The 25,858-nt window shown below is 48.2% G+C and overlaps 2 protein-coding genes across 2 annotated transcripts in view; one reads left to right on the forward strand and one right to left on the reverse strand.

Annotated features, from left to right (window-relative positions):
- Nucleotides 1–20,662, reverse strand: part of Scara3 (scavenger receptor class A, member 3) — a 32,995-nt gene extending 12,333 nt beyond the window's left edge. Inside the window, exons 1-4 of the mRNA NM_001108870.1 lie at nucleotides 20,413–20,662; nucleotides 5,203–5,301; nucleotides 3,895–4,014; nucleotides 266–364 (exon numbers count right to left, since the gene is read on the reverse strand). Coding sequence (NP_001102340.1) covers nucleotides 266–364; nucleotides 3,895–4,014; nucleotides 5,203–5,301; nucleotides 20,413–20,419 — 325 coding nt within the window. The 5' untranslated portion in view covers nucleotides 20,420–20,662. The remainder of the gene's footprint in view (nucleotides 1–265; nucleotides 365–3,894; nucleotides 4,015–5,202; nucleotides 5,302–20,412) is intronic.
- Clu (clusterin) overlaps nucleotides 8,865–25,858 on the forward strand; it is a 39,243-nt gene continuing 22,249 nt past the window's right edge. The window contains exons 1-2 of the mRNA NM_053021.3: nucleotides 8,865–8,917; nucleotides 22,413–22,629. The gene's annotated coding sequence lies outside the window, so the exon portion shown is untranslated. The remainder of the gene's footprint in view (nucleotides 8,918–22,412; nucleotides 22,630–25,858) is intronic.

Below are 25,858 nucleotides of genomic sequence, written 5' to 3' on the forward strand. Positions count from 1 at the left end.
ATTTGAGACAGATAATGATTTTTGAGAATGGACATGCTTACTTTCCTTCTCTGCATATGGCCTCTGGCTAGATCAACAGCCCATATAGAAAACTCTCACCTCAGGCCTTGTTGCATCTGAGCATCCCAGCCCTCCTCAATGAATGATGCTCAGCCAGAGAGGGGAGTGGGGACCACTGCTGGTCTTAGGAAGTAGGCGGTACTTGTCCATCTCTGGATAACAAGGGATAGAGGAGCTTGTGTGCTTCTGGACACTAGAATCTTACCCAGTCCTTGAAGATTTTCTTGCATTGACACAAGCTTCTTATTATAGATGGACTGGGCCAAGGAGATGTCTTCTGAGAGAGAGTCCACCTTTCTAAAAACTGGGGAAAGAGAAGAGACTGGGGTCATGGTTAGAAATAGCCACCATTGGTGAGATCATTTCCATCGATCTGCCACTGAAACATCCACAATTCTCCCAGGAGAAAGGCTCTCTAATGGCCAAGCCAAGATATTTCTTACTGCCCAAGTTCAGCACATGTCCCTTAACAAGAATCATAATTCACCTCCCAACCAGAGTTTTAGAAACAAGACCTCCTCATAAGTCAGGATAGTAAAAATTCACAAACATACAGAAAAAGTTATTCTTAATTCCATCACCCAGAGAGTGTTTGCCCTTGTCAATACCTTCAAGTATCTATTTCTTCTAATCATGAGCACATGGATAGCCACTTGACAGTCACACAGATGCACACTTTAGAAAATAATATGCAAAACTGTGTTACCCTGATCATCCCAGCTATTTTTCTTATAGGTATAGCATCATGGGCATTTTTCTTCTTCCTACAATCTTACCATTCTTTCTTTGAAAGATTTAACTTTAAAATACTTTTTTAAATTTAAATTTTTTATAAAACCATTTCAGAGTGTGTATTCACTATGTATGGCACTGTGTCATACACAGACATTTCCATACACGAATATAGTGTATAATCATCATTGTCCTCCCATCCCAAGCCCCTGCTTCCTTCCCCTGCACTTGGTTCCCCACACAGTTTTATTTCTCCTTTCATGGCATATACACACATGAGATTTTATATCCCTCTATACAATCTAGAGACTATAAATTAGAGAAAAATGTAATATTTGTGTTTATTTATTTTCTAGCAAACATCATATCCTCTTCTTCATGGTTAAAAAAATTCCATTATATAAATACACACCATTTTTTTTTTTACCCCTTCTTCTGTGGTCAGGCACCTAGGTTGGTTTTTAGGAACATTTTTCTATTGAGGCTTTAAAATCACTTTAAAATCATGAGCTTTGGTGTCTATAACATGCTCTATATAGAAGTATATCAGGGTTATCAAAAAAAATCCTCCCTCACTGAACACTCAAGGTGCCTCCTCTCCTAAGCTTATAAACAGAGTCTGACCTGTAGATATAGCTAGCATTCCAACTTAGAAATAAGCCCATCTGTGATGGCTTGAGGATATGATTTTTTCCCTTGGGATAAACACTTAAAGCACAATTCTTTGATTTGTACAAATCTTTGGTACCAAGTTTCCTCTAGAGAAGCCCATACTACCTCACAGTTCACTGCAGTCGGGGACCCTGAAAAAAGCTGTTGTGTCAGCAGGGTTTACAGCACGTTGCAGCAGAAGCAGGGTATCTGGGTTAATCCAGCAGAAGCATGGATGGCCCTGGCAGTGGTGAGAGGGTACAGGTTGGACTGATGACTGATACAGCTCCCCTGAAGGCCACATCTGACAGAATGGAATTACAATCGCTCAAAGCGACTGGTTGATATAAAGTCTGTTGGGTGACTCTGGCAGGTCAATGAACCTTTCCAGAAAGAATAGCCATCTACCAAACGAAAACATAGACGTAGCATTCTTACCACCTCCAAACCATTATGCCTTCAAGTGACTTAGAATCCCCAGGCTTCTAGTGCACATTTTATACCTCAGATTTGTCAAGAGATCAAATTAACTAGTAACAGTAACACGTTTGAGAGAGCCCAAGGACCATGTCACAGTTGGGTTGGGGGAGCGCTTTACAGTTGGACAGTTATTTGGTTTGAGCCTTCTCTCGGTTCGGAGCCCATACATAGGTAAAGGAGAAGAAATGGGGGCTGATAATTGCTATTTTGACTCTAGTGCTTCGTAATGCCTACTCGGCCAAGGGCTCCTTCCACGCACTTCTCCCTCTTCAATGCATATTTCCCGTCTTGTAATTAAATATTAATTTGTTTGTTTGGGCGTTTCCCTAATTTATCCTGCCTTCTTGTCTTGTTATGGTTTCAGTGAAATGTGCCCCATGGGCTCATGGTTTTGAGCACTCGGTCTGTAGCTACGGTGCTGTTGTGGAAGGCATACCTTTCGGAGGTGGAGCTTTGCTGGTCATAGTGTGTTACAGGAGTGGGGAGGAGGTAGTGTGTCACAGGGGTGGGGAGGTGGTAGTGTGTCACAAGGGTGGGGAGGCGGTAATGGGTACAGGAGTGGGGAGGAGGTAGTGTGTTACAGGAGTGGGGAGGTGATAGTGGGTCACAGGGGTGGGGAGGAGGTAGTGTGTTACAGGAGTGGGGAGGTGGTAGTGTGTTACAGGAGTGGGGAGGTGGTAGTGTGTTACAGGAGTGGGGAGGTGGTAGTGTGTCACAGGGGTGGGGAGGAGGTAGTGGGTCACAGGAGTGGGGAGGTGGTAGTGGGTACAAGAGTGGGGAGGCGGTAGTGGGTTACAGGAGTGGGGAGGTGGTAGTGGGTCACAGGAGTGGGGAGGTGATAGTGGGTCACAGGGGTGAGCCTTGAGATTTTCTAGCTGGGCCCTGACCGCAGAGGCCATGTGTCTTGTTATCTCCTCCTCCTACTATGCCTAACCCACCATGATGGACTATTCTCAAATGATAAGCCAAAACAAATCCTCCATTCCTTAAGTTGCTTCTTGTCATAGCAAAAAGAAACATGATGAGTACAGCCAGGGGTGTTGGTTCCCCACTCTCAACCAGGAGCAGGATCAAGGGCCTCTCCAAGAGGGTGTTCACTCTCAGAGCCTGTACTCCAGTAAACATTGTTCAGGCCTCTGTTGTTTCTCCAAGTCTTGTCTTTGATACCAAGCAGGTTGGAACAGATTTTAGCCTGAAGGTGACCAAACTGATTTTACACAAGTCATCTTGAACTCTTAGAATCTAGAAGGTAGCAGCTACCTGAACCTGGCCATACACCATCACCATGGTCACACTGACCACACTGTGGATGAGAAGCACCAAAACTCAGGTCTCCTGGCCTCACCTGCAGGACTCTGACTTTACAGGTCTTAGTTAACCTGGAAATTTACATTTTAATGACTATGGAAGGTAATTTTGATGCAGGTGGTACCCAGTCTTAGCTTGAACAGTACACACAGAGACCATGGAAAGTCTTAGAAGACCTTCACCTGGAGTGCTGAAAGTTACAGGGTTCACTCTCTGACCCTGGGAATAGGGGTGTCCATTGAGTAGTTCTGAAAACTTCCACAGGATTCTATCACAGACCTCCCAAACTCATCTGGTTATCTTCTTCCACTCAAAGCCCCACAGCTATCTTTGTTCGTTTGAGACAGTTTCTTTCTGTAGTCCTGGCTGTCCTAGAGCTTCCTCTGTAGATCAGGCTGGTCTTGAACTCAGAGATCCACCTGCTTCTGCTCCCCAACCCCCAAGTGCTGTACCAACACCGCCTGGCTCCTAGAGCTAAATTTTAACTTAGAAGCAGGTCTAATTTTTTTTAGTGGATTAGCCATAATGATGTCTGAGCCAAGAAGATGCTAGTCTGGGTGACAGGTGACAAAAGTGGAGTGCTTTTCTCCATGGGAGTGCCTTTGGTAGAGAAACCTAATCAGCTATCCCCCTGCAGCCAGGACCTGAAAACTCTGATCTCACCTAGAGAGGCCAGCACAGCCACGGCCACCAGGAGCAGAGCCAGGAAGAGGTACAAAATCCGCACTGATGTGTGCAAAGATAGGTTCTTCTGGCAGCGGTTGCAACGGGGTCCTGCCCGGCCTGTGGAGGACAAGAAGACGGCAGTGGCTTGGGTCAGTGAAGAGGCTGGGGTGGGACGCTCAGTTCTATGTTTCTGGTCTGTCTTGCCCCATCACTTGCTCACAAGGGGGAGTTTTCTGCTTGTCTCCCTTACTTGTTCTGCTGCCTAGGCTGAGTTTTCTAGAACTTTCTGGAATAGAGGAGACAGAAACCACCCCATACCTCCTTCCCAGTCATTATTCCTTGGCAGTATCTTTATTCATCCCACAGAGTGAGAAGACACCATTCCTCTCTACAGTGGCCCTTCCGATGACCCACAATCCCAGCAGCCTGCTCACCCACTGGCCAGTGCAATGCTTTATCATGCACTCAACACAACTCAGTTTGCCCTTAACGTTCTCAGTTACAGCACTGAAAACCTCCTGCAATGAGGGTTCCTCAGTAGGGGTAAATCATAAGGTTTTACAGAGTTTCCATTTTAAGGCATAAAATCTCACACCTGAGGACCCCCTCAGCCCCAGACATGCCAGGAGTTGGTAAGCAGTTTTCAAACTGGGCAAATAAGAATAGTTCTTCTGGAGACCAAGCAAAGAGTTAATGTCTACCAGTCAGGGTGCTGCTGCATGAAGGGAAGAGGGAGCAAGCGGTTCTGGCAACTCTGGGAGGTGATCAGTGCCCAATGAGGATGTAAGATGTCCCTCAGGATGAGATCAGCTTAGCTGCAAATGGTGAGGACCAGCAGCAATTAAAATCATGGTGCCTGCTCCACATGGCATACTAGAATAAATCCACAATCCTGAGGGCAGGCCTGGGGCACCCCCGGGTGAGTGTGGCATCCAGTCAAGGTAAAGAACACAAGCTGTAACCTATACCAAATGCCACAGAGCGTCCTAGTCCAACCAGAGACTTAAACAGTGTAATCAGCAAAGTGGAGGACAGACCTTGGGCACAGTGAGTGGCTAGGAGAGATGGCATGGGTTTCTGCCAGGGCTCAGGTGGAGCCCGGGAGACTTGACACTTATGACAAATGCCAGTTTCATCCATGCTGTGCAGCCTCAAGCTACACAGCTTGTCATTCACTCTCCAAGGGACTGTAGGAAAATGAGAGCCGGAATTCTGAAGCTATGTACTTGGACACACTGCGCATCAGTCTAGATGAAGGCAAGAACTCTCGGCTCACAGAGGAGCTAGGGGTTCCCTAGCACTTACCCTCTTGGGAGCATGGGAAGGATGACATATCCTCGTCTTCACCAGCCAGGTCCTCTTCAGTGACACACAGTACATCCCTGTCACTGCCAGCTGATCTCACTGCAATGGAACCAGTTGGCTCAGACCCCAGCTTGTCCTCAAGCCACATCCTTCCCTTTCCAGCTTCCCATCTAATATCGAGGTTCACATCCCAAGCCCACCTAGTTTTAGGTCCAATTCAGTCCACCTGAGCCCCAGGTGAGCTGATATAAGCTGAAAAGGGGGGATGGGAGTAGAGGTAAGATGCAGAAGGCCAAGTTATTGAGACATCCCACCCACCTGGTAAAGAGATGTGCCCATGTCCCACAGGCTAGGAGGACACACAGGCTACTCTGTACTTCACTCAGACTCCTGGGGGGTGCAGCAAAGAGGCATAAAATTGTGTTGGCTGGTCCAACACATGGAGCAGAAGCTGAATTTTCCTGCCCTAGGCACAACTCTGAAACTGCCACTGCATTGGGCTCCAGGACTGTGTCCAGCCCAGCTGGGAAGGAGGAAGCAGGAATCCGGAGGTGGGTAGATACGGGATGAGCACATTCTACTTCCTGCATGTCTTTGCTGTCCTGCCAAGCTGTCAAAGGAAGCATGGAGGAGAAGGGGTCCAGGACCAGGTGATTTCTCAATAAGACCTAAAATGATGTGTGTCATTATCGAGAAAACTGTTCTCCCTCCCCACCCCCTCCCTGCCTCCTTCCTGGGAAAATAATGAGGAAGGTGCTTTAACCCAACTGTCATCAGAAAGACTGCAGCATTGGACAGAAACAGATGCAGAGACCCACAGCCAAACATTAGGTGGAGCTTCTGCCTGGGGAGGAAGAGGAGGGAAGATTGTAGGAGGCAGAGGGGTCAAGGACACCACAAAAAAATCCACAGAACCAACCAACCTGAGTCCATCGAGGCCCACAAAGACTGAACCACCAACCAGGGAGTCTGCACGGGACTGACATAGGTCCTCCACTCACATATAGTAGAAGTTTGGTCTTCCTATCAGCAGGAGCAGGGGCTGTCTCTTACTTTGTTGACCTGCCTTTGGGACCCTTCCTCCTTCTGGGTTGTCTTGTCTAATCTTAATAGAAGACAATACACCTAGACTTACTGATAGGCCACAGATAGTTGATATCTGTGGGAGGCCTGCCCTTTGCTGAAGAGAAGAGGAGGAGGAGTGAATGGGGAGGGGGAGGTAGGAGGAGAGACAGGGAGCAGAGGAGGGAGGGGAAATGGCAGTTGGACTGTAAATTAATTAATTAGTTAACTAATTTAAAAAATAAAGAGGCAGAGCAAGCCATTGAGCCCACTAGGACTTACTTTGCTCTGGGAAATGGGGATAAAGTCAAGGACAGAACCTCAACTCCTTAGGAGAAGCATCTTTGACCCTTTTAGTTCGGATGTCAATAGAGAGACACTCAGGAAGAACAGAGCATGCCCCAGTGTGACTGTGGGCTTCTCAAGAGAAAGCTGCTTATGTGTCTTAACACCAGCCATATATATATATATATATATATATATATATATATATATATATATATATATATATATATATATATATGCACCATTAAGCTATTTTATTTATTTATTTATTTTTCGGAGCTGAGGACTGAACCCAGGGCCTTGAGCTTGCTAGGCAAGCGCTCTACCACTGAGCTAAATCCCCAACCCCTTTATTTTGTTTTTAATTATGTGTATGTGTGTGCAACTGTATGAGGTATGTGTATGTGGTTGCAATGTCCACAGAGGCCAGAGGAGGGCCTGGACCATAAGGATATTTTAATAAGATAATTGGCAAGTTATCCGCAAAGAAGGATATTAAAATCATACTTTTAACTGCATGGCATATATTGATTTGCTGGCATACCCCAGTGAGGCTCATTATAAAGACAAACGTATTTATGAGTTTAACTCAAATTACCCCCATATTTTATCTTGTATTCTAAAACATTGTTGGTGAAACGCTTGTGGAGGAACATTGGCCCTAAGGACTAAAAAAGTACTTACCATGTATGAGAGCCTGGTTCTATCCCTAACACACACACACACATACACACACACACATACACACACACACACACTTATACACACACATACACACACACATACACACACACTCACATATATTCTTTCTCTCTTTTTCTCTCTCTCACACACACACATACATTCTCATACACACACACACACTCACATATATTCTTTCTCTCTTTTTCTCTCTCTCTCTCACATACACACATACATACTCATACACACACACACACACACTCATACACACACACACACACACACACACACACACACACACACACACACACACACACAGGAGACCCTACCTGGAGTCTGGAGATGTCGAGTTGTTCTCTGGTCAGCTCTCAGCCAAATGGCCCTTTTCCCTTAGCCTTTTGTTCCTCTCCTTCCTTATTTTCAGAGGAACCAGCTGAGATACAAGTTAGAATCTTTCCTGACAGGTATAATCAGGCACCAACCAGTCAGAGTGAGTGTCATGACCAATCGGAAAGGTCTTGGACTGTCCCTAGTGAGACACAGTGACAGACAGTAGTCCTGAGGAAGGACAGGTGTGGTCCCGGCATTGCTGTGGGAGCAGTGACCTAGTTGTCCCTTGGGACTCACAGTCACTTGTTCCCATCATTGTACACACTGCAGACTCCATGCTCAGGATATTGCCACTTGGCCCTATATTTGTGTCCCCTCTGGCTTGAGTTCCCAGTTTAATGCCACCTCTGTTTCCTTCTCCCTGTCCTCCTCCTCTTGTTCCTCCTCCAAGAATTCCTCTTTGTTGGGGCTTGTTTTGCTTGGTCCCTGGAAATCTCTTTTTTCTTTCAACTCCACCTATGCATTTGGTCAGATGTTTGTTTTTTACCTTTTACCTAAAAATTTAAAGCCCCAAAACGTGCTGGAAGCAGCCAGTCCTCTCTGTTTTCTTGATTTCATTTTTGAAATGTGGCCGAAGTGTTGGGTCTGGCCTCAAGGCAATCATTTTGACAATCATATAAATTTTACAGTCTAAAGTATCAGTTTTATGGTCAAATAGACTGAGGGCCAAAGACATTTAAGAATGTTACTAACGGTACACACAATACAAGTGGAGAAGCCAAGATTTGCACTCAAAAAAATCTTCTCTCCTTGGCTTGTGTACTACCACTAGGAGGGAGGAACAGAAATCCTTCACAGTTCTAAGAGCTATTTCTCCTGCAACTACAAGACCAGGGGAGAAGGAGAAGGGACAATAACTTGACTGAGCAGGCAGAACGTCAGGGTTGTGACAATGACCAACAGCCCTCTAGGGTTTTGTACACCATTGATTCCTTAACCTCATGTTCCAAATGTTGCTTTGTGTCTTCTGTGATCAACTGGGAAGATGAGATGCAGTGTGGATTTGACGGTCAATGTTCAACGCCAACTTAGCAGAATCTACAGTCACCTGGGAATGGGTTTCTGGCCATGCCTAGGGAGCAGTATCTCGAGTAGAATTACCCAAGGTGGGAAGACCTGTCTGTGGTGGGTGGCAGCATTCCATGGCTGGGATTCTGGAGTGTGTATGTGGAGAAAAGGAGATGAGCAGCAGCAAGCATGCATTACTGTCTGTTTCCTGATTGCAGATGGGCATGGCCCGCTGGCTCAAGCTCACACTGGCTGGACTTCCTCGCCATGACAGTCTGTACCTCTAACTGTGAGTCAAAAGACTTTCTCCCTGAAGTTGCTTTTGTTAGTATTTATCATAGCAACAGGAAAAGAAACAAAGATGGTGGGCAAGAACACTTGAGAAGCAGTGGCAACCTTGAGTGGGCGCATCAGGGAAGGAACTGAGGAGGATTCTCGCAACTCCCATACAGCCCCTCTGCTTAGCTCCAAGGTCTGTCACAATTCAACCAACACTGGAGTAAGGCCCTTGCTGCATGTTCTCCAGGGTCATGGATTCATCTCTGTGGAATTTGACAGCCAGCTCTCATGCTCAGAGGGCAGGGGCAGGCACCGTGTCTAGCACAGTGGCTGGCTCGGGGAAGAGTGCCTTGAAACCTTTGCCTGAGTTTTCATTATGCTTTCTGCTAAGTGGTCCTATAGCTACACTGGAACATGTCTGAGTGCCTTATGGCCCCAGGATTCAGAGTCCCACCTCCAGGGGAAGTCTGAGTTGAGAGAGGCTGAAGATGAGAACATATTAGGGCTTAAAAGTGCTCCTATCTCTCCTGTCCTGATGGATCCCTAAAAGTAGCCTGAAAAGGAGATGGTATAAGAAATTAGAGAAGTTAAGTCTCTGGATTTGACAGATGGATGGGGAAATGGGGCGCGCGCGCGCGTGTGTGTGTGTGTCTGTCTGTCTGTCTGTCTGCCTGCCTGCCTGCCTGCCTGCTGGTAAGCACTGTAAAGAAGAACTAGTGGGAGAGGGAGACAGGGAGCAGCTGGGTGGTGTGTGAGGTGCAGCCCATCTTGTTACATGTATATCAACCTTTGCAGCCCTGCTTTGCCATTCAGTCTGGGATCCCTCGGTCAATCTGCCAGCTGTTTACAAGGACTGCTTTGCCCAGGCACTTTATAGGGTGATGATCTCTTTCCCAAAAGCTTCAGGCTGGGTGGACTAGAATTCTCTGGACCGTTCTGTGCTTGTCTAAACGGAAACTTCAGCATCTATCTAGGAAGGCCCACCCCCAAGAACTCTGCAGAACACTGCATGATAGGGGGGCTCTGGTCTTCAGGCTTCATTTGAGCCCCTCAGAGAGATATCCCTTCCTTCCTGTCCTTGCTCCTCATTCCTCACCACTCTTTAGTGGCGCTTCTTGGCCTTCCCTTGGGACAGGGCCTCCTCCCTGTTTTGGCTCCAAAGGCAATTTCATCACTTCACTGTTTATAGCCTTTGCAAGGAATCTGGGATGATTTAAATGAAGCCTGGCTGACACCAGCCTTCAGCAAACACCCCTCCCATAGCAGCTTCGCCACACCCTTACTCCCCTGGTGAGAGCCCCTTAAATTGCTTGCCATTAACAAAGGGAGCCAATAGGGACCACCACTTTCCAGAGCTGTGAGAATTGGCCCACGGAGGGGAAGGACAGCTGCCTGCCCATAGTCCAGTCCTCTCTCGACCAATGCTTCCTGAGTGTTGGCCCTTTTCCTGGTGATGACATCTCATTTCTGTAACTCATAGTCCTCTCCAGTCCCCAAGGAGGGTTTCTCCTTTTCCTAATCCCCTGACTTCCTGCTGTCCGGCCTAGAGTCCTGCCCTTGGGGACTCTGATTGGCCTATATCTGGAACTCTTCGGCGGCTTGCCACATTAGCCTCTCTCACTTTAATGAGAACATAATCCAAAGCATTTGTGGGGCTCCCTCAAGCCAAGCTGTTTATGTGTCATTGAGCTTGGTTCTGGTTGGAGACCAGATGAACATACAGACAGTGAGTAAAGCTGGGAGAGAGTTAAGGCTGGTGAGAAGATGAATGGGGATTAGGTGGGAGCCAGGGCACAGCCCTGGTGCTGAGCCAGACATGCTCCCCTTCCGCAGGGGAAGCTCTCCTTCGTCTCCCCATTTTCCCGCCTTCTGGGGCATGCTGACTCAGTGTTGCAGATATAGCTCTCCGAAGAGGGCTTACGAGTCAGAGTCACTGCTATCCCATTACAAAGACCAAAGGATAGTAGTAATGACTTCTTAGTGTCCAGGGGTCCAGAGCTAGACCCCAGCACACATGGGCCATCCACAGAATCACCAGGAGAACTGGGATAGGACCCTTCTACCCAGGCCTGCCATCTGTTTACCCATCAGAACTCCCTGCAGGGTGTCACCTCCTTCAGGTCAGTCCCCATTCCCCATTCCCCTAGGCTCCTGTCAGCCCAGGGCATATGCTGTAGTGGGTGACAGTAAAGGTAGCTTGTGGGCTTTTGGTGAAGACCTGAATGTTTCCTGTTGTTTTAACCACGAGCTCGTTTTAATTTAAAAACAAATGAAGGGTAATCATTTAAAATATGGTTTCAATCTATTTTATTCTTGGTATTCTCTATGGCCAAGGGAGTGTTGACACATGGGGTTTGCAGGAGCTCAAGGCAGCAGAGACATATTAGGGGTGAGGGTGGGACATGAGGCTTAAACTGCCAGGAAATGGAAGACCGGGAGGAGGGCGGAGGGAGGCAGCAGAGTCCAGGTGAGGCTTCCGTCCCTTTCACATTCTTTTCTTTAAACGGAAAGGATTCCTGTTTGGGTGGAGTGGCAGGGGTGGGGACATGAATATATGTGACATTTAGGACTTTGGATTTGCCCAAAGTTAGGGTGACCTCAATGCAAAATGTAAAAGTTGTTGGGCATCTGGAAGAGCAAGGAGAACCTTTTCTCACGGGATGGAGACATCTGGAGCAGGCTAAGCTTCTAGGAAGGAGTAGCTTCTCTACAGGTCTGTGTGTGCTTTCTTTCCCCTCTTGCTGCTTTCAGCATCTGGAGTTGGTGGGGCTGGGCTTGGAAGAGGGCACAGGATCAGACGGAACATGTCCAGACCTAAATTTTTCATGAAGCCCCTCTGAGGGACACCTAGGACAGTTAGGTGCTCTGGGAATCATGAAGGGGCAAGCATCCAAGGCTCTAGGACCCAGTCACTGCCTCCCTTGTCCGAAGGCCATAGGGATCTGAGCTGAGACCATGGAGTGCTCTTAGCTAGAGGAGACTAGCCAGGTGCTACTCTTCATGTGGCCCACATTGCTGGCCACATGCTTGGGAAAAAAAGGAAAACAAAAAACATCAAACAGGCTTTAAAGGCCAGCATTGCATGCCAGCTCCAAAACGTAACAGCAAACACTGCAGGTTGAAAGGGCCTCTGTTCAGCTGGTACCTGACCGTGTAATCTCCAACTTAGGTGTCAGACGGAAAGCCAGAGAGGAGGGGGTTCCTTGTTTTTAAGCTTTTGCTTGCAAGAGCCAGGTAGAACATTGGATTGGTAGGTGCATGTCTTGGCACCTGGTTGCAATAGCTGCTGACTTTCTTGGGGTTGAGCCTGGGTCAACCTTTCCTTCTGAGGGTAGAAAACAACTTTGTTAACCATCTGCTAACCCAGCCACCACCATTGACCAGGAAATGTGTGATTGAGTCATCTTCCGTTGTTCACTCCTCCTCCTCCTCTTCTTCCTCATCCTTTTCTTCCTCCTCCTCCTCTTCTTCCTCCTCCTCTTCCTCCTCCTCTTCTTCCTGAGACTGTATTCTTCGACAGGAGTCAGGAGGGGGTAGATTCGAGGAACTGAATAAAAGGTCTTTCTTTGAGCACTCCAAGGGACATATTGTGATAATTATCTTCAGCCGAGTTCATAGTGGGTTTTCCAAACAGCCAATTGGGACAGGAAAAAAAAATAAGGATCTGGAGAGGTTTCTCGGGAGCCAATGCTATATTTAAAGTTTCAGGACGGCTGTAGTTTAAGGTCGGGGAACGCTATAATTAAGCTCTCAGGGTTGTTTTCTTCAAAAGCCTTCTGCTACTGCCCCTCTCCGTGGCTTTGTGGGTTCCTCTGAAGCCTGGTGGGAATCTTCTGTCCCTCTCAGCTCTGAGGAAGCCAGGCCTCTCCTTGTTCAGATCCTCAGACTCAGCTCAGCATGTTAACACCAACAGCCTTTCTACTTCTGCAGTTGCCTCTGGAGTGCTGGTCTCCACCATTACAGTTGTCTGTTGCTAGTACTGTATGCCCTGTCTGTCCCTGCCTCCTCCCTCGGGAACCCCCTCAGTGAGCACTCATAGTGTTCTTGGTGACTGTAGAAGTTCTGAGTTCCATCTTGCTTTATTCTAAGTCTTCATCTCTCTCAATAATATACTCCCTCTCCTTTGTTACCCACTATGGGCATTTCGGGTAACAACGATTTTCATTGTAATCCTAACCCTAACCTAGCCTAACTGAACTCCAACCCTCCGAGAACCCCAAATGTCTATCCCTTTTCTAAGCAGCTCCTCAATGAGTGCTATGACTTCTTTTTTTTTTTTTTTTTTGCTTCTTTTTTTTCCGGAGTTGGGGACCTTCACTTCCTAGGCAAGCGCTCTACCACTGAGCTAAATCCCCAACCCCGAGTGCCATCACTTCTATTTGAAGAACACACTGCACCCGTTCCTATTGCCCCGAAGCTCCTGTCTCATAAGTGCAAACAGCTCCTCCTCCACTCCCTGAAGCCTCAAGAATTTAGAGGGATTGGAGAAATGGGGGCCAGCAGTCTTCATGTTTCTTGTTGCCTCTCTGGTCTGTGAAACGCTACCATTTCCTACTTCTCAAAGTCCCTGGTGCCTTTCCCGTGACACTGTCCTTCTTGGGGCACTTGTCTTGTGTGTAACACAGTGGCAGTGCCCCCTGTGTGCCGGGGATGCCGTGAAACGTCAAGGAGGTGGATAGCACAAGGCACACACATAGATTAAGGGTGGCAGCCATTCTGAGTGGTGTTATTTTCCCAAACTCAATCGCAGCTGTCATCTATTACCACATCCCAACCCCCATCACCCTGAGGACTAATTTCCAACTTCCAAGAAATCCTTTTTACAAAGTGTGTCCACAGAACCTGGTTCCAAAACATCCTTTGTGGGGGCGGGGGGGAAGCCCTTAGCAAATATTTCAAAAAGGCTTGAGGGAAAAAGAACAGCCTTTAAATGTATGTTTAATTTTGTGTTTCTCAGACTGACTTGACCTCAGAACTTCCGGTTAATCTGGAAAAAACATGCATTGACTATTCCTATGCAGTGGGGACTCGGAGGTGTCCCAGGCGATGTTCTGAGTAATACCAGTGCTGGGCCAGGTGACTCCTTCACACTCTGCCATGCCTGTGAATGCAGTGACACTGATGTTGAAGCTTCTTAGTTGAAATCTACCTGTCTCAAGCTCCAGGCTGGCTGCATACAGCTCAGCCTGCCCGCTGTCTGGGGCATGACTGCCATTCCTCCTGCATGAACGGCCTCCAGCTTCTCTCTTTGCACCCATGCTTCCCCCAACCCCGCTACGCTAACCCTGTACACCTGTTCTCTACCCACCCACAACCCATTCAGCAGCTCAGCACAGGGTCAGAGAGACCATAGCTCTCTCCTGGGGAGACCGTTGGTGCTCAGCCCGTTTTCTTGGCACTGTGGAAGACTTCACCCTGGCAGCAGAGGTTCTGAAAAGACCAACACTTGAATTCCAAACTCCTTTGTCTGTCACTGGCTCCCTTTAAACATCTGTATCTCATTCAAGCACAAGTGAGCAGGACAGGGGGGTGGGGCATGTATATTTAGAGCAAGCAGACAGTGTTCAGTTAGCCACATGTAAATGAGTATCCCCTTTGACCATGTGTCCCTTCTAGGAACTGTCCTTAGAGGGTAGGTACACAGCCAGCAACAGTGACCATGGTGTTGACTGCAACATGCTATAATAAACCTGAATAGAAATGTGGATGGCCTCAAATACCCTTGAGTAAGAGTTTGATTAAACTATTGTAGAATTATACTATAGAATATTACAAACAATGAAATACGTAGATTTATGTTTATTGCCTCGGGGAAATGTATGTAACCTCTACCCCTCCCACACACATACATCCCATTCCAGGAGCTGAGGCTGGAACCCAGGGTCTTGCCCCTTCTGAGTAAGCATTCTACCACTAAGCTAAGTCCCCAGCACCCAGGCCCCATTTTGCATCCTTTAAAAAAATTCTTTAAAAATAATTTAATGTTGGAGATTGAATCCAGAGCTTGACAAATATCAAGCACACGTTCACCTCCCATTACCTTTTGATAATTTAACAAACTACATCAAGAGCTGGTGAGATGGCTCAGTGGTTAAAGGCACTTGCTGCCAATCCTGATAACCCCGAGTTTAATCTCTGGAACCCACCTGATAGAGAGAACCGACTCCCAAACGTTGTCCTCTACCGTCTACCTGAGCTATGGTATGCAGACTGTAAAACACTCTGCTTGCCCCACCAAAAAATGAAGTTTACAACATAAAGATAACAAAACTGTGCAAGACAGAGGAATATGGACAGCATCTATTTATCTTTGTTGGGGAAAGGTCGATGTGCACATACAAAATTGTACAGGATACGTCCAGTATGTCTGGCTACCTGTCGGCTCTGGGGTGTTGGATTTCCTAAGTGCTGCGCTCCCCTCCCCTCTTCTGAAGTTTTTGAATTTATGAACTAACTAAGCATAATGTCCCAGTCTTCTGGGCGCTTCTTCACACAGTTGACAGGGTCTCCCACTCTTCCTTCATCACCTTGTTCCTGCCCTTTCCCCTTTCTGTCTGCCCTCTGTCTTCCAATGACGGTTGGCCACCTCTTCAGACCCAGCTTCATTGCTCCGCCTGACACTCTCACACTGAGGTCTCTGCACCTTCCCCTCACTCTCCTCAATGCCCTGATGGGGTCAGTCTTGTGCGCTGTGTATTCAGATGGTGAGGTCTATGCCCCAAGACCAGGTTGCAGTCTCTACATAGACGTTGTATTGACCATGGTGCTGTAAAGAATGCCCCCAATAAGCTCTGACTGGGGAGTAAAAGACTAGAGCCTATGACTGGGCCTGGTAACATTATTACATCACAGCCCGGCCTTCTCATAGCCTACCGATCCCCTCAGCTCCCATGGCTTCTTCCTCCCAAAGTTCATGCCTAGTTCTTTGCCTGTGTTCTGAGCTAAGCCCCGAGGCTCCATCATAAGCTTGCTTCTTCTTGACCTCTAAAAGTAGAGATTTCCCAACACAGGATCAAGTTGTAAGAGGATGAGTCTAGTGAGACCTGTCAAATTCGCCTTTTCTTGACAAACCAAGAACCCTGGCATCTAACATCGGATCAATACATGTTCACTAAATGGAAGCATGCATTTTTATGAGCTTCTTGGGCTCAGTTCTGAGGATACCATGGTGTGATTCTTGATTTAAAAGCTCTCAGTCCAGTGTGTGTTGAGGGTTAACACATATACAATAAACATGTATTGAGAGCTCCTTTGAGTGCCAGGGAATGGACAGAGAGAAATGCTTCTGAAACCCCATATTCTGATACCTCTCTCAGGTATCTTCCAGGTCATTTGATGAGGAGACTGAGGCTGTAGAGTGTGCAGTGGTGAAGCTGATCTGTGCTAGACCTTAACACACATGCACATATGCATGCACGTAAGCGCTCTCTCTCTCTCTTTCTCGCACACACACACGTACACACACACACAAACACACAGATATACACATACAGACATACACACATTCACACACACACAACATACACACATACACAGACACATCATACACACATATACATATATGCACATACACACAATACACACATACATACATGCATGTACACACACATGCATACACACATATACACACTCATAATCACATACACACAGATATACACATACAGACATACACATTCACACACATATACAATGTACACACACACACAAACACATGTATACGCACACAATATACACACACACACCCACAACACATACATACACACATACACACATACTTACACACACACAAACACACACACATACAGACATACACATTCACACACACATACAACAGATGCACATATGCACACACTGCACATACATATATACACACAATACACGCACAACACATACACAGATGCACACATACATATACAATATACACATATGCATGCACATACACATACACAGACACACACATACACACAACACACATAGAGGGCACAACATAATTGAATGCAGATGGAGTATGTGCAATAGTTTAGTCAGACCACCCCGGCTGCCAACTCTAACACCCAGGCCAGCTGTAGGTCCATGGAAACTACTAAGGCACCCACAGCGCTCATTGTAAAGCAGAATGCTTTTTCCTCTTTCACACATTAGCTCAGAGATGTGACCTTATCTTTGGTCTTAAAGTTACCCCAGATGGATACCAGGGCGACGATCTGTGATGGTTTGGAGCTGACCTCTGTGGCTTCTTTGTGCAGTTAGCTCCTTGTTTTTGACCCTTTCTGAGCCCAGAGTTCTGAGGATGGAGGGCGTAGCCTGCTGCCTCACGAATAAACAACCTTTTCCAAGTCTAGCTGAGGAGTGGCCTCCACAGTGCAGATCATTTCTCAGCCTTTTGGCCAAAATCAAATGTCAGTCACAGAACTGTATTTTTGTTTTTACTAATTTCTTTATATTTTATACATGTAGGCAAAACAGCCCACATGTATACCGTGTGTGCTTGGTGCACGCAGAAGAGAAGAGAGCATCAAATCTGAAACTGGAGTTACAGACAGCCGAGTCACCACGTGGGTGCTAGGAATCAAAGCCCGGTACTCTGGAAGGGCAGCCATCATTCTTAACTGTCTCTCCAGCCCCATAGGCCGAGTTTCTGCAGTCTTCTTTCCTCCCAGGCTGCCCTTGCTCTGTGTTTCAGGATCCTCTCTCCATTTGGGGGAACAGCTTGCTCCTCTAGTACTGGGGAGTGGTGGAGCCTGGCTCTGCCTGACCCAGTCTCTGAGGGACAGAGATCCACACTGATCACATGCTTCCCACCACCATCCACCATGTCACTTCTGCTCACCAAGTGGTACTGGGACCCACAGCTCCTGTCCTCAGGGAGAGAGGGGACTCAGGGATGGAAATGACAGGACCAGAACTGGAGAACTGAAGTGGGTTACAGATTTGGAGTCTTGTTTTCACCTTCACAGCCAGCCAGGCTACTTCCGGAGGCTGGAGAGCTTTGCTTTTAAGCCCTGTCACAGGTGGCTGTTAATGGCTCACAAGTCAGTGGGAAACTCTGAGGTGGGCTTGTCACCAAGAGACTGGTGACAGCTGTTTGCTCCTAGGCTTATGTATGAGAGAGGCCAGGTGCCAGCTTACATAAAAAGTCATGGCTAGCTGGGAGGCCTGGCCAGCCAGTCAGGAAGGCAGGAGCCCCGCTCCCCATCCACTCTCAGCAGAAACATCTTGGTGGCCAGAGCAGGGACTTGACACTGGGGTGCTCAACAGGCCTGCCTTCTGGTTTAAATACTGTCCCCATCGAGGCTCCCTCTCTCCACAAAACATCACATCACTGATTGCTTTGAGCAAGGGACTGTGTTTTTTTTTTTTTGTTTTTTTTGTTTTTTTTTTTTTTTTTTTTGGCAGCAGATGTAATTGGAAGATTGGTGGGCCTTAGAGCCAGAAAAACCAGCCTCCCTTGGGGAAGGGCCTCTCTGGAAAGGCCCTCCCTTCCCCTTCAGATCTGAGGGGCACCATGCTCTTCACACTTCAGTGAAGAGAAAGCTTCTCTCTGAAGCCATTGTTCAGATCAACCCTGCATCATAGGAGAGGGGCATGCTGGGAATCAACCATTTTCCCCCCTGGCAGCTCTGCCACCCCTTGAGGCCCTGGGGTGGGGGTGGGGGTGTCACAGGAAACCATTGAGGGTTTTCTGAAGAGCTACCCAGAGGTTTGTGGAGAGACGTTTTCCTGGAATCTGGGGAAGCAGCAAGATTGGAGCAGGAGGGAGCAGAAAGGAGCCATAGTTGCCTGAGTCCTATCCTGGGTACGTCCTAAGACATGTTCATCCACACTAGCTCTTTCGTCCCCAGCACAGGTTTTCAGCCCCACCTTTGCCTCTGTTTATTTTATCTGCAGCGGGATGGGTCAAAGCACTCTGAAAAGGGCAGCATCTTGGCATCACCCGCAAGGTTCGCGGCAACCTGTGGCCCTGTGGACTACAATAAGATGTGTCCTCAGTTGGTCTCAGAAAATGGCCTGTCCCAGAACTGCAGGAGGACAGAGCTTCAGGGATGCAGCAGCTAGAAGCAGGAGCCCATGGGCAAGGCTCTGCCTCATCTGCCAAGGAAACACCCCAGGGCTGGTTAAAACTGCTTGGTTCACCCTGGCCAACCTGCGGGGCCATCAGAAAGCATGGGCAGAAGGTACCAGAGGCTGGAGGGATGGAGACAGAAAAGCACGGGTCTCTTCTGTACTAGAGGACAGAGCCAGAGTTCTAGACCCTTTGGCTGGCAATGAATTATAACAGGTGCTACTCCATTTTACTAGCTATGGAGTTCCTGGGACTCAATGCAAAATGAAAGGGGGTGGGGGGAATCCTTGTTTAAAACATTATGCATTTCAAGATACTCTCAGTGGCACCGTCCTGGGACAAGTGTGAGCCCTATGGGAGTACTGAACAGGCAGCACATTCAGAGCCCCTACTCTCTGAGCCTGCACTTCTCCCAGTCTACAATGCAGAGGTTGGAATGAGTCAGAGGTTTGTCTGCAAGGCTCTTACTTCTTGAATACCCAGTCCTTGGATACCAAAGAGACAAACCACCACTGCTCCAGTTGAAGCGGGCTTGACAAATGGGGCCTGGCCTCCTGTCACCACTGTCTCTTCTCAGCAGCAACTTTGAGAGTTGAGAGTGCAACTTTGGAACCCTGAACACCATCCCAAAGGTCCTCTTAGGAAGTTGGAGGAAGTTCTCCCTGTAGGAACCCAAGCATCCCCTGGGCTGCTAGAGGAGGGTTACCAAAAGGCCCCAGAGAGTACCCCCAACCTCATGACCTGGAAGGGAACTCTGTAGGACCCAGGACGAGCAGCTTAGAGTCAAGAAGGGTTTTTACTTCCATTCCAAGTCTGGCCCTCATGGCTTGCCTGCTCAGTTGCTCTGTTTCCAAGTCAGAGGTCGGGAAGGGTCAGACAGGGTCAGACATTGGGAAGGGAAGGACTCAGGGGGGCTCTGACTGGCATGACTGTCTTAGGGGACAGAGTTGGTGGAGGAGATGCAGCTTACACTTGGGTAGGGTCTGCAGGAGCCTCTGGGGTGGGACCTCAGCTGTGATCCACACCAAGCATCCTTCTGTGCTCACTGGGGAACCGGATCAGAATCTTCTCTGGACTTTAAATTTGTTTTGAGGGGTGAGCAATGGCGGTGAGGCCGGCACTGCAAGGGCCTTGTGTGATGCTTCACTCTTCTTCTCATCTCTTTCCTTCCTCTCTACTCTTTTCCCCCCGCACTTAGGGTTCTTCCTGTCCCACTCCGATCCCACCCCATCCCTCCCTACTACCTCTTCAGGGATAATTTGTTGTTGTTTCTTCCTTCCTTCCTTTCTTTTTTTTAAAGGCAGGTCCCCTGACCTGCAATATCTCCCCTAGCTCTGGGGACTTTCAGCCCTCCTGCAGCCCAGGCGGCAGGGTACCCTGGCTCGGCCCATGTCTTGGGAGGAAGGATGGATGTTCTCTATGCTCCTAGGAAGTCTGCTTACCTTTCATGGTCCCTCCTGCGCGGGCCTCTGCAGGGCCCCGCGGTGCTCGAGTAGCCTTGGATGGAGCGGGAAGCCGGGGTCCTCCCCAGGCACCGACCGCCGCCCCTAGGTGCGGCCCGCGTGTCTGGGATTTGCGTGGGGACACATGCGGCTCTGTGCCCCTGCTTAGACAGCGTAGCAGGAGGAAGGTCCGGGGGGTCGCAGGCTGGGGACGCCACGCTGCCCGCCGGAGCCCGGCGAGCTGTGTTGCCCCGCGCCCGCAGTCCTGGCCTCGCGCGCATCCCTCTCTCCGCCTCCTGCCCTCCCTCGTCGTCGTCACCGCTTGGGCCCCGGCCCAGATCAACTTCCTTGATATTTTCAAAACTGCCGCTGCCGGGACCCTTTGTGCCCCTGGTGGGCGGCGAAGGGTGCGTGGAAGGGTTCACCACCCCGGGGGATAGCGTGGTTACCGTTGTGGTGGGCGGGGACCAGGACCCTGGATTTCAGTCCTGCATAGTTCCCTTGGACCAGGAGGAAAAAGAATTCTTGGGCATCAGCCTTCTGCCAACTGTTGGTTTTGCTCTGGTCTGTGCTGTTCACATCCATACACCCCTGCACTCCAAGCTGTCTCTTTCCCTGGTCGACTCTAGTTGACAATTCTTGCTTGCTGTGGTTCTGCCACCTCCAAGCTCAGTAATGTTGAATTTCTTGTCTGCAAGGGAGAACTGGGCCCTGAGCACTCCCAAATCCTGCTACATGTGGCTGGGCCACTGGTGTAAAGGACACTAGAGGGAAGGCCACCTCAGACATGAAGTCGACTGTTGTCATAAAACCCTCTTGGTGTGCTATTTCGTATTAAACGGCACGTGTTAACCACACATTCACAGGCCACCTCCCAACTTCCAGATCTTGCCCTAAGCTCTGGGAGAAGGTGAGGAACACCTGTCAGTAAGGACCAGAAAGCCAGCAATGATATGTGGCAGACATTATGACAGCAAAGAGCAGGAACTCCAGAGGGAGAACAACCCAGTCTGGGCTCCTTAAGACTGGAGCCAGTGACATAAGGATTAGCATAAGGGAAGCCAATTGGTGGAGGAGAGCTGGAACCCCCCACCTCCGTTCCTCACAATCTCCTGTTCCCATCCCCCCATCCCCTGACCACCATCTGGACATCCATGACACAGGGAGAAATTGTGTTATGTAAATGACCTCCTGGCCCAATGCTTTTGGGGGATTTCCCTCATCTTACTACCTCACTCTCATTCTTGGTTGGGGTTGGGGGTGTGAGTGGGTGGTGGGAGCTTTTCCTTTTCTTAAAAAATAAGCTTGATTTCTAACATGTGTCCTGTGGCTGTTCTTCATGGCCGCAGGACTCACACCCACCCCTGTAACACTCTGATTGCTAACAGCCCTGCTGTCTACTGGGCCCCTGCATGTCCCCCTCAGTTAAGGCTGGAATTAAGCACTGAGGGGGCAGGGAGGGGGCTGCTGTTAACCCTGCAGACCAGAGACAGCTCTGGTGCCTGCAGTCTGCTTGGCCTTGCCCTGGGACGTTCACAGTTTGCGAAATGTGTACCCCAAGTTTATCAGTGGAAACACACTACCTGCAGGGAGGAAGGCCAGGGCACTAAGTCTGCTATGTGAGTCTGGGTTTCTGAGAGTCATAGCCTATATCAGGGCACCTCTTTGAAGGCACCAAGTAGACGTTCATATCTGTCAAAAGAAACTCATCTTGGCGATCGATCGCCTTTTCTTAACTCGCTTGACCCTCTGTATTAATTACTTTCCTTGTTGCTATGGTGAAATCGGGATTAAACAGCTAAAGGAAAAGGGGGGCTTGTTTGGGCTCCTGGTGAGCACTCAGTCTACCACAGAGAGGCAAAGAGCAGCGGCTTCTCCAGCTGGGGCCACTGAAAGTCGAGGCATGGTTGGAAGCATCACACCACATATAAGCTTTGTGTCTACAATCAAGAAGTAGGGAGAGCCGACTCAGTTTCTCTTTTCCTTTTTGTTCCATCCAGGATCCCAGGGATGATACCACCTACATTTGGGGTGGTTCTTCTCGCCTCAGTTAAACCTCTCTGGGAGCACCATCACAGACACCCACAGAAGTTTGTTCCCTAGATGATTCTAGGTCCTGTGGAGTTGACAAGATTGACCATCACGCTCTCAGCAATCGGGTGAAGTAAACACCACCGTTGTCTCCATGGAAATGCTTAACTACGGCTTGCTAGTAAGGTGGGAATCATGGTATTTGAACTCGTGCCAGTTAAGTCCAATACTTGTTAAAGTGCGGTGGGAAGTGCTTAGATATTTGTGGATGGAATGAGTTTTAAAAGGAGCCCTTCATTTTATCCATGTTTTCTGTAACTGGCTGGGGGATGGCCTCACCCTTGCATGAGGGAGCAGGGAGCCTCTTTTGTTCCCATCATTCAAAGACAACAGTCATCACCCACGAGAGCTGATGCTTGCTTCCGGTGGCAGATGGACTATGATGAGCAGAGAAGGACTCGGGTCAGCCCGGAGGATGCAGAAGATACTCCATGCTCCAAAAGGACTCTGGGAAGAAGAACTGGGCTTTGTGGAGTGATGCAGAGTTAGCAAAGAGCAGGAGCTGAAGATCTGTGTGGTTGAGAGTGAGAAAGAGAGGAAACCCAGAAGGAGCAGAGCCTTGACACACAGCAAGAGGGGAGGAGCATGGGGTCTGATAGAGTGCGTGCCAGCCTTTGGGTGACCCTTTCTACTCACAACTAGAGGGGTGCTCCTGGGTCAGCTGAAGCTCCTCCCACCAAAGATGAGGCTTCAAGGTCATCGGGGGATGGTGAAAGCTCAGAGGCAAGAGCAGAGGCCTGCAGCTTCTAGAGAGTGGTGGGAGGACCATTTGGTACCATTTTCATTCTAGCTGTGGCAAGCTGAGGAGGATGGCTGTGTGCGCACGCGGGCCATACCTGTGTTGAAAGTCAAAGGAGATGGCTAAAGGCAAAAGTCCTCTCCAGGAATAATATGACCACGATGGTAGACGTGCCAGGGATTTATGAAGACAGGGAGCCCAGTGCCCCTGAGAAGTGTTGCCAATCCCCAATCCATCTGCCCCACCCCCAACCCAGCTTTCAAGTCTTTCAGGGAGTTCCACAGGCTCCAGTTTTCTTCTGTTTGAGGCAAAAGCCTATCTTGAGTTTTCCTGCAAGCTTCTGTGCTCTTCCACAGCCCCTGGGTCACCCAGATCCCAGTGCTCACCCCTCTTTTGCACACCTCCCACTCTACTTGAGGAGGGGCACTCTGTAAGCATTTCCACTTTTCCTGCTACCTGACGAGGAAGCCTCAGCAGTCAGGAATCTCTCCCTTCCTCCTGATTACCAGATGGAGCAGTGTTCCCACATGCACAGCCTCTTTAGCGTGTGCAACGAACACAGTCAATGGATGTTACTCAGAACTCTGCAGGGAATCAGTAGGACACACATCTAGCTGCCCCCTTTTATGCTCAGGGAATGGGTCCCCAGGTCCTCTGTGAATGCCTGAAACCACAGATATACTATGTTTGTTCCTAAACACAGACTTATGATAAAGTTTAACTCATAAGTTAGACATAGTAAGAGACTAACAATAAGTACAGTAAAGTGCAACAAACGTTTAAAATGCTGTGTTTAAAGCTGTGTGAGTGTGGCTAGTTCTGCTCAGGATACCTGATGGCACTGTGTGCCCACTAATGGGTCTGTAAGATGTGCACCATAGATGTGCTGGACGAAGGCCTAAGCCCGGAAAAATGCCATAAATTCACTAGTCTGTTAGCTAAAAGCAAATAATAAAAATAATAGTTTAGGATTCTTGCACACACATTACACACCTAAACAGGAGAAGAGATTATAAAAATGTAGTTATCTCCAAAATAAAGTGTAGACTAAAGGCAATTATACTTATCTTTTTCAACTGGGCAACGTCATTTTTAAATTCATACAACAATTTCATATGCAAGAACCAAAAATCTTTTAAAGGAAAAGTCTGCGTAATTAAAACAATGTATTCCACACAAGTTAAAAAAAAAAAGAAACACACACACACACACACACACACACACACACACACACACACACACACGACCAGAGACCAGGCAGAGTTCAGGTCAGGTCAGGTTCATTCTGAAGCTGGAGACAAGTGGATGTTCATGGCCTGTGCTGTTGCCAGAAGCCATGAGGAACTCCGGGGTCTGTGCTTCACTGACTGTGAAGGGCAAGGAAGCTATTCCTGAAGTGCTATTGATAACTGCAGACACACAGTTGAAAAAAAGGGAACCAAAAAGGCTTCTCTGACAACCCCTACCTCCCCAAAGTAATAGCATAGAGAGGAAACCATCAAGAAGAATTAAAAAAAAAAAAACAAAACAAACCCAACAACAAACAAACAAAAAGCCTGAGATGGGGGACAGAGGCAGAGAAGGAGTCAGCTTCCCTAGAAAGGCTGACCACTAGGAGTTTGACAGTGCTTTAATGAGTTTATGGACAACACAAAATTAATCCCGTTTCTCCCTCTTCCTCCTCCTCCTCCTCCCCCTCCTCCTCCCCCTCCTCCTCTTCCGTGTGTATGTGTGTGTGTGTGTGTGTATGTGTGTGTGTGTGTGTGTGTGTGTGTGTGTGTGTGTGTGTGTGTGTGTGATGGGTAGGGAGGGCAGATATGGGAGGGCTGGGAGGTGAGTACCGTTGGGGTACATGACATAAGATTCCCAAAAAGCAATAAAAATATTACATTAAATAAATTAAGCAAGTGAGTTTGAGCACTGGCCTTTAGCTTTCTGCTTCAGGACTGGGATGTAAAATTGCTTTAAGCTCCTGCTGCTGTGACTTCTCCACCACAAGAGACCATACCCTCAAGCTGTGAGCAAGGCAAGCCCTTCCTCCCTTAAGTTGCTTTTGTCAGGGTATTTTACCATAACAAATGGAAAAGTGACAACAACAGTGTACTGGCTGGTTTTCTGTGTCAACTTGACACAAGCTGGAGTTATCACAGAAAAAGGAGCCTTAGTTGTGGAAAAGCCTTCATGAGACCCAGCTATAATGCATTTTCTCAAGTAGTGATCAAGGGGAAGGACCCAGCCCATGGTGAGTGGTGCCATCCCTGGGCTGGTGGTCTTGGGTTCTATAAGAGAGCAAGCTGAGCAAGCCAGGGGAAACAAACCAGTAAGTGACATCCCTCCACGGCTTCTGCATCAGCTCCTGCTTCCTGCCCTGTGTGAGTTCCAGTCCTGACTTCCTTTGGTGATGAACAGCAGTGTGAATGTGTAAGCTGAATAAACCCTTTCCTCCCCAACCTGCTTCTTGGTCATGATGTTTGTGCAGGAATAGAAACCCTGACTAAGACAAACATTCTTTCTCTGATAATAATGTTACGTAGTAGGTTTCTAGTCTAGAATAAATAAAGCTAGACCACTCCCTCATCCCTGCCCCCACTCCCACCACACACTCATACACAGTCA

Source organism: Rattus norvegicus, chromosome 15 (assembly GCF_036323735.1).
Source record: "Rattus norvegicus strain BN/NHsdMcwi chromosome 15, GRCr8, whole genome shotgun sequence".
Classification (NCBI taxonomy): domain Eukaryota; kingdom Metazoa; phylum Chordata; class Mammalia; order Rodentia; family Muridae; genus Rattus; species Rattus norvegicus.